The 9,191-nt window shown below is 49.5% G+C and overlaps 1 protein-coding gene across 1 annotated transcript; it reads left to right on the top strand.

The window, feature by feature from the left end:
• Positions 1–562: 562 nt before the first annotated feature.
• Positions 563–8,590, top strand: LOC123064866 (monocopper oxidase-like protein SKU5). Its single transcript, XM_044488268.1, has 6 exons — positions 563–1,682; positions 1,848–1,994; positions 7,140–7,358; positions 7,435–7,513; positions 8,106–8,311; positions 8,404–8,590. The coding sequence occupies exons 1-6, from the start codon at positions 658–660 to the stop codon at positions 8,513–8,515; spliced, it is 1,788 nt and encodes a 595-aa protein (XP_044344203.1). The 5' UTR covers positions 563–657; the 3' UTR covers positions 8,516–8,590.
• The last annotated feature ends 601 nt before the right edge of the window (positions 8,591–9,191 follow it).

Below are 9,191 nucleotides of genomic sequence, written 5' to 3'. Positions count from 1 at the left end.
ACAAGTATGATAATAATAATTATGGAAAGAACAACTAGCCTAAATATGTGAAGATGTTGCATGAGCTTGGAGTGCGATACGAGATGTGTGTGTCTTTTTTAGAGAATACCTTCAACGTGAAATACTTGTGTTTGGACCAAGTCCATATGATGCAAAAAAATGCATTTGAATATTCAAAAAATATTAATTCAATATCCACGCATGCATGCACAATAGAAACATATATTAAAACTTGATATCTATTTCTTTTATACCTTGATATGCGATTCCCGGCCCCACCGGGTTGCGCTGAAGGGTGTTTTGGTGGACAAATCAATTTTCTTTGCCGTTGCAACGCACGGGCATGTGTGCTAGTTCAATCTAATATGTACACATGATATATTTTTTGTTTTTTTTAACTGTATCCAACTCAATTTGAATTTTTCTAAAAAGATCATGCATGTGCCCCTCCTCCTCGGAGGATATATAAAGTCCTTTGTTGGGCTGGCGAACAGCAGATGGGCCGGGTTCCGGGGGAAAGCAGAACGAACATCTTCCTGCTTTTTTGCCCAAAAGAAAAGTAAAGTAAAAAAAAAACTGCTTTTCCGCCCCCGTTTCTTTCCCCATCTTCCTCCTCTGTTCGCACTCCACTCCACTCTGAGGTCTGAGCCGGCGGCAATGGCGCTCCTCCACCTCCTCTCCCTGCTCCTACTCTGCCCGGAGCCGGCGCTGGCGGGGGACCCGTTCGCCTACTTCGACTGGGAGGTCTCGTACCAGTCGGCCCGCCCGCTGGGCGTGGCGCAGAAGGTCATCGCCATCAACGGCCAGTTCCCGGGGCCGCCGCTGAACGTGACCACCAACTGGAACGTGGTGGTGAACGTCCACAACGCCCTCGACGAGCCGCTCCTCCTCACCTGGCACGGCCTCCAGCATCGCAAGAACTCGTGGCAGGACGGCGTCGCCGGCACCAATTGCCCCATCCCCGCCGGCTGGAACTGGACCTACCGCTTCCAGGTCAAGGACCAGGTCGGCAGCTTCTTCTACTCCCCCTCGGCCGCGGCGCTCCACCGCGCCGCCGGCGGGTACGGCGGCATCGTCGTCAACAACCGCGACGTCATCCCCATCCCCTTCCCCTTCCCGGACGGCGGCGACCTCACGCTCTTCATCGGCGACTGGTACGTCAGGTCCCACAAGGACCTCCGCAGGTCCCTGGACTCCGGCGCGCCCCTGGGGCCCCCCGACGGCGTGCTCGTCAACGGGCTGGGGCCCTACCGCTACAACGACTCCATCGTGCCGCCGGCGATCACCTACGAGAGGATCAATGTCGAGCCTGGGAGGACCTACAGGCTGCGGGTGCACAACGTGGGGGTCTCCACCAGCCTGAATTTCAGGATCCAGGGACACAGCCTGCTGCTCGTGGAGACCGAGGGCTCCTACACCTCGCAGCAGAACTACAGCAACATGGACATCCATGTCGGTCAGTCCTACTCCTTCCTGGTCACCATGGATCAGAACGCCAGCACCGACTACTACGTCGTCGCCAGCGCCCGCTTCGTCGCCGACCCCGGCGCCGTCAATAAGCTCACTGGCGTGGCCATTCTGCATTACTCCAACTTCCAGGGCCCGGCCTCTGGCCCTCTCCCTCCTCCCCCTGACGACCAGTATGACACTGCATTCTCCATAAACCAAGCCAGATCCATCAGGTACTTACTGCTTCCTCCACGCCACATTTTTGGTTTGTGATATATTCATATCTGATGCTGTAAAAGTAAAGCACACAATTGTTTGTTTCAGGTAGGTGGAATGTAACTGATGCTACATTCTGGTTTGTGTTCATCTGGAATGTTACTGATGTTGTTTTGTTTCAGGTGGAATGTTACCGCCAGCGGCGCCCGCCCCAATCCGCAGGGTTCATTCCATTATGGCGACATTACGGTGACCGATGTGTACTTGTTGCAGAGTCGGCCGCCCGAGCTCATAGACGGGCAACTGCGTTCTACTATCAATGGTGTCAGACTTATAATATAAGTCATGTACCCCTTTGTATTTATCCCGTTGTATAAGGAGTTTCCTGCATATGTTCCACACATGTACATGTATATATATCGCCCTATGGCCTCATGAGAATACAAGTTGCATATTCCTAACATGGTATTAGAGCTAGGTCAATTTTTTGCACGCTGCAACTCGTGCTATTGATCCGTCGATCGAAGCCGCCGGTCTCGATCTCCTGTTCCCGCTAGTCTGCCTCCCGATCGCAGCTCTCCCGGAGTCTCCCGTATCGATCTAGTCCGGCTCCCGATCGAAGCCCCCCTCGATCTCCTGGAGTCTTCGATCGGATCGATTGGATCGATCCCCAGCCAGCCTCGCTTCCCAGTCGGCCTGCCCGCTCGTCCCGATACTGCTGGTTTTGTTCGCCGGCCCGCTCGTCCCACTTGAAGCTTCCAGCCGGCCTGCCCGCTTGCAGCTAAACAGTCGGCCTGAGCTCCCTGATTTCCCAGCCCCAATCAACGCAGATCCCAGCCGCTCCCGCCAGCCCTGGTCCCTGTGTTTCTTCAGCCGCCGACTGCCAGCTGTAAAAAAAACAAAAAAAAACAAAAAATAACAGGTGCGATGTCTCTGTCCGCAGGCTATGTTGCTGTCCCTCGCTGTCCAGTGATCTTCGATGGTACTAACTACACCGAGTTCACTGGCTTCATGCGCATTCACATGCGTGGCATCCGTCTCTGGGGTGTTCTTTCTGGCGAGGTCTGCTGTCCGCCACGTCCGGTTCCCCCGGTGGCCCCTACATCGCCGACTCCACCGGTTCTTCCTACGGATGCTAATCAGGCCGCCAAGGATGCGGCTAAGCTTGCTGATGAGGCTGCTAATCGTGCTTATGATGAGAGGGTTTTGGCTTATGAGGAGGCTCTTCGGGCGTATCATGGTGCTCTGTCTGTTTACATCCAGTGGCTTGATGATGATGCTCGCGCTGCAGGTGTTCTCACTGCTAGTGTTCTGCCTCAGTTTGCTTCTGAGTTTCTTGGTCTTCCTACTGTATTTGAGATGTGGACCCGTCTTCGTCAGCGCTATGAGCCCTCTGGTGATGCCTTATACCTTTCTGTGGTCCGTCAAGAGCATGCTCTTCAGCAGGGTGACTCTACTGTTGATGACTTTTATGCACAGAGTTCTGCTATTTGGCGCCAGCTTGATTCTCTCCGCAGTGCTGGTTGTCGTACTTGCCCCTGTTGCCAGGCTGTCCAGGCCAATTTGGAGTTTCATCGTGTCTACGAGTTCCTGTCTCGGCTCCGTAAGGAGTTTGAGCCCCGGCGTGCTCAGTTGTTTGCTCGTGGCCGTATTTCACTCATGGAGGCGCTTTCTGAGATTCGTGCTGAGGAGACTCGCTTACGTGGTGATGGTTTGCTGGAGGTTCCCTCTGTGCTCGCTACTCGGGATCTTTCCACGTCACCTGCTGCACCGACCCCTTCTCGCTCGAGTGCCCCGCCGCTCTTGCCCACTCCTTCCGGAGGCTCAGGTCGCCCCCGACCACATTGCGACTACTGCAACAATGATGGTCATATTGAGTCCCAGTGCTACACGAAGAGGAAACACCTGCGCAAGGCGCGATCATCATCTTCAGGGACTTCGTCATCTACCTCGACAGCTTCAGCCATTGCTTTGACCGAGCAGGATATTCTGAGACTTAAGCGTCTGCTCGCGGCTTCAGGTTCTTCCTCGATGGGTACTGCTGGTTCTGTGACTGATGCTTCCCGCACTGAGCAACCACCCTCTACACAGTCAGGTACATCCCCACGGGTTCTGGATTCTGGAGCTTCTTTTCATATGTCTTCTCATTCTTCCACTTTGTCCTCTCTTCGATCGCTAGATTCTCCTGTTCATGTCTTCACTGCTGATGGTACTCCACTTTCTGTTGCTAGTAGAGGCAATCTTACGACTCCTTCTTATTCTGTTCCTGATGTTGCTCATGTTCCTCGACTTACTATGAATATATTTTCTGCTGGTCAACTTACTGATTCTGGTTGTCGTGTCATCCTTGATGTTGACTCTTGTTCTGCCCAGGACTGTCGCACGCACACTCTGGTTGGGGCTGGCCCTCGCCGCCGTGATTCTCAGGGTCTTTGGGAGTTGGACTGGCTTCATGTTCCTTCCACTGCCGCCACCATCGCCAGTTCTTCCGCTTCAGTCGCCTCCGTTACTGGTTCTTTCAAGCAGTGGCATCATCGACTTGGTCATCTCTGTGGTTCTCGGTTGTCGTCTTTAGTTCGTCGAGGTCTTCTGGGGTCTGCCTCAGGAGATGTCTCTTTAGAGTGTCAGGGTTGCCGTCTTGGCAAGCAGATTCAGTTACCATATTCACATAGTGAGTCAGTGTCTAAGGGTCCTTTCGATTTAGTCCATTCTGATGTATGGGGTCCGGCTCCTTTCTCTTCGAAAGGTGGTCATAAATACTATATTATTTTCATAGATGATTTCTCTCATTACACATAGCTTTATTTCATGACTTCTCGTAGTGAGGTGTTGTCTATTTATAAGCGTTTTGCTGCCATGGTTCATACTCAGTTCTCTTCACCCATTCGTGTTTTTCGTGCTGACTCCGCTGGTGAGTATATCTCTAAGATGTTGCGTGGTGTTCTTGCTGAGCAAGGAACTCTCTCTCAATTCTCTTGTCCCGGTGCTCATGCTCAGAATGGTGTGGCTGAGCGAAAGCATCGACATCTTCTTGAGACGGCCCGTGCATTGATGATTGCTGCCTCTCTCCCGCCTCATTTTTGGGCTGAGGCCGTCTCCACCTCCACCTATCTTATCAATCTACAGCCTTCCGCTGCTCTACAGGGTGGTGTTCCTTTCGAGCGTCTTTTTGATCGTTCTCCCGATTATTCGATGCTTCGCTTGTTTGGTTGTGTTTGCTATGTTCTTCTTGCCCCTCGCGAACGCAACAAACTGACCGCTCAGTCTGTTGAGTGTGTCTTCTTAGGCTACAGTGATGAGCATAAGGGCTATCGCTGTTGGGATCCTATCGGTCGTTGGATGCGTATATCTCGAGACGTGACTTTTGATGAGTCTCGTCCCTTCTACCCACACCCATCTTCCTCGACTTTTTCTGTGGAGGATATCTCTTTCCTCACTTTTCCTGACTCACCTATCACCCCCGTCGAGCCTGTGCCTATTCGTTTCACTCCCTCTGCTTCTCCACCTCTAGTCGATTTGTAGCCACCATCTTCCCCGGTCTCCTCGTCTAGCATGTCACCGGATTCTACACCTTCATCTCCGGTGACTTCTTCGTCGCCACCTCCCGATTCTACCTTGTCGATTCCTCCTTCTATTGTTCCATCTTTTCCTCAGCATTACACTCGTCGTTCACGACCTGTGGATGCCTCTGTGGATGTGTCGTCATCTTCCTCTCAGCCTACTTATGGCTTGCGTTCTCGTCCTCTTCCGCCTGTTGATCGCTTTGGATTTCCCACCGCTGGTGCAGCTGTTCTTGAGCCGACTTCTTATCATCAGGCTGTTGTTCATCCTGAATGGCAGTTTGCGATGGCAGAGAAGCTTGCTGCTCTTGAACGCACCGGTACCTGGGATCTTGTTTCTCTTCCTCCTGGAGTCCGTCCCATCACTTGTAAGTGGGTCTACAAGGTTAAGACCCGCTCCGATGGTTCCCTTGAGCGTCACAAAGCTCGTATTGTGGCTCGTGGTTTTCAGCAGGAGCATGGTCGTGATTATGACGAGACTTTTGCTCCTGTGGCCCATATGACCACTGTTCGTACACTTCTTGCCGTTGCCTCTGCACGTCATTGGTCTATCTCTTAGCTTGATGTTAATAATGATTTTCTTAATGGTGAGCTGCGTGAGGAGGTGTATATGTAGCCACCACCTGGGTATTCTGTTCCTGATGGGATGGTATGTTGTCTTCGTCGCTCTCTCTCTGGCCTTAAGCAAGCTCCCCGCGCCTGGTTTGAGCGTTTTGCCTCTGTGGTCACTGCCGCTGGTTTTTCAGCCAGTGCTCATGATCCAGCGTTGTTTATTCACCTTTCTCCTCGTGGTCGTACTCTTCTTCTTCTCTATGTTGATGACATGATCATCACTGGGGATGACCCCGAGTATATTGCCTTTGTGAAGGCCCGTCTTAGTGAGCAGTTTCTTATGTCTGATCTTGGACCTCTTCGCTACTTTTTTGGGATTGAAGTCTCTTCTACCTCTGATGGCTTTTTTATATCTCAGGAAAAGTATATCCAGGATCTTCTTGCTCGTGCTGCTCTTACTGATGAGCGCATTGTTGAGACTCCTATGGAGCTCAATCTTCACCTCTGTGCTACTGATGGTGATCCTCTCCCTGACCCGACGCGTTATCGTCATCTTGTTGGCAGTCTTGTCTATCTAGCTGTCACTCGTCCGGATATCTCTTATCCGGTTCATATTCTGAGTCAGTTCGTCTCTGCTCCCACATCGGTTCACTATAGCCATCTCCTTCGCGTTCTCCAATATCTTCGGGGCACAATCTCTCACCGTCTATTCTTTCCTCACTCCAGTTCTTTACAGCTTCAGACATATTCGGATGCTACGTGGGCTAGTGATCCTTTCGATCGCCGTTCACTTTCTGCTTACTGTGTTTTTCTTGGTGGTTCTCTCATTGCCTGGAAGACGAAGAAACAGCTTGCAGTTTCCCGTTCGAGTGCCGAGGCTGAGTTGCGAGCAATGGCTCTTTTGACGGCAGAGGTGACTTGGTTACGATGGTTACTTCAGGATTTTGGTGTTTCTGTCACTACACCGACTCTGCTCTTATCTGACAGTACAAGTGCTATTAGCATTGTGCGCGATCCTGTGAAGCATGAGCTCACCAAGCATATTGGTGTTGATGCTTTCTATGTGCGCGCTGGTGTGCAGGATCATGTTATTGCTCTTCAGTATGTGCCTTCCGAGTTACAGTTGGCGGATTTCCTGACGAAGGCCCAGACTAGAGCACAACATGGCTTTTATCTCTCCAAACTCAGTGTAGTTCATCCACCATGAGTTTGAGGGGGGCTGTTAGAGTTATATTATAAGTCATGTACCCCTTTGTATTTATCTCATTGTATAAGTGGTTTCCTGCATATGTTCCACACCTGTACATGTATATATATCGGCCTATGGCCTCATGGGAATACAAGTTGCATATTCCTAACAAATGGGGTTGCTCCTTCCACTCCATTGATACTTGCACAACTATTCAATGTCCCGGGAGTTTTCAAATTGGATTTCCCTAATCATCCGATGAATAGACTGCCAAAAGTCGACACATCGGTTATAAATGGCACCTACAAAGGCTTTATGGAGATTATATTCCAAAACAACGCCACGACCGTGCAGAGCTATCACTTGGATGGATATGCATTCTTTGTTGTTGGGTAATTCCCTTGCGCTTCCTCTTCTTCATCCTGACCTGCTCTGTTTACTTATGGGTGGCGGTGGTTCTTATTTCAGGATGGACTATGGATTGTGGACCGACAACAGTCGAGGTACCTACAACAAATGGGATGGTGTTGCACGGTCAACAATCCAGGTGCTGAAATTCATGTTTTGTTCTCTTTATGGATTTCTATATATTATATGGTCTGGAAAAACCTAAGAAAAATTATACCAAATCTGCTTAACAAGACAATCCACAGTAAGTTGTAGTAACGTGGGGGAAATCATAGAGGGTAAGATATGTTTGTGTTTTTTGTAAGCCTGCTAGAATAACCAAATTATTATCTTACGGCCCCTGTAATATTTCTTGGGAGATTAAAGGAAATGGCAGATACCAGTTATCATGTGAGTCTACTAGGACTAGCAAAGATGTTTGTATGTACCTGACTGAAGAAATTGTGTCTTGTATAGAGTAAAATGCTGCTGAGGTACTATAACATTTGAAATATGGTTATGTCTGAAGATTGTCAACCTATCCCCTTGGGCTCAGTAATTTTGAATTTTCTATGGCATAGAAAATCTTAGTTAGCAATTTACAGAGTGATGAACTGCAAGCACTGACAGAAAGTATCTGCATTGTGATTGAGAAAACCTATCAACGAGGAAGGAAATTTTGAACCTTACCTTGAATTAGTTTTGCATGGGTTTGGTTGATTGATTGGGGAGGTTTTTGGACGAGAATGCAGGTATTCCCCGGTGCTTGGACTGCTGTGCTCGTGTTCCTGGACAATGCAGGGATATGGAATTTGCGCCTGGAGAACCTGGACAGCTGGTACATGGGCCAAGAACTGTACATAAGCGTGGTGAACCCAGAGGAAGACCACAGCGACAAGACTCCGCTTCCTCTTCCGGATAACACAATTTTCTGCGGCGCGCTCTCGAGCCTACAGAAGTGAGCTTAATATACTCTCTGTTTCCTTCTTCGTTTGTGGACAGATGCAGAGGAGAGTTACATAACAGGAGATGCTGTTATATTGCTTGCAGAGAACAGTCTCATAGGTTCCAGTACTCGGGAGCTTCACGGGTTGGGAAGACGGTGTCTGCGGCGATGATCTCGACGACATGGTTGGCTGCTACCTGGTTGCTGTATAGATAGACGAAGACATTGAATGGACCTGCTTTGTGGAAAAGGAGTACAGAAGGAGAAGAGATCATACAGTGGCAGTGCAGAGACAGGAGTATTACATATGGAGGAAGGGCTCCTGGGAGGGATGCTTGATTTTTTTGTTAGGTTCAAGTGATGAATGCCCCAATTGTAGAGTACATGGAGCAGGAGAAAATTAATCATTCCATTCAAGATGTGCAGTACTAGTTTTTGTGCGTATGTGTTTACCACTTCAAATTCGTCGCAGTCGTTGTCACCTTGGATTTGGACCGGAAGTCGGTCCCGGGCACTGGCAGGCATATGGGTACCAACTTGGTCTCCTGAATGAAGAGGGGAGGAAGTTGTAATGTGTTTGAAATTGGACTGAAAAGTGGACTTTTTTCAAATTGAAATGGCTGAGATGCAGTAGTGTGTGTCTTGCATTTTGTGATGTGATAATTTGTGATTATATATGCAAGCAGGCCCTAACTGACAATCTGTGATCTACCAACATGTCCAACGGCCAAGAATGCACCAATCGGGAGACCTTTATAAGGTTAGAATACCTTTGTATGCAAGATTGGCATAATCTCATTGTCGACGATCTGTGACCTTTGGGCCTACAAAAAGAATTACCCGTTGTGAGAACTTATAGTTCACCTACATCTTTCTTATGTTGCTCCAAGTT

Source organism: Triticum aestivum, chromosome 3B (assembly GCF_018294505.1).
Source record: "Triticum aestivum cultivar Chinese Spring chromosome 3B, IWGSC CS RefSeq v2.1, whole genome shotgun sequence".
Taxonomy (NCBI): Eukaryota; Viridiplantae; Streptophyta; class Magnoliopsida; order Poales; family Poaceae; genus Triticum; species Triticum aestivum.
The sequence above is the reverse complement of the archived record's forward strand: the minus strand, read 5'-3'. Positions and strand labels throughout refer to the sequence as shown.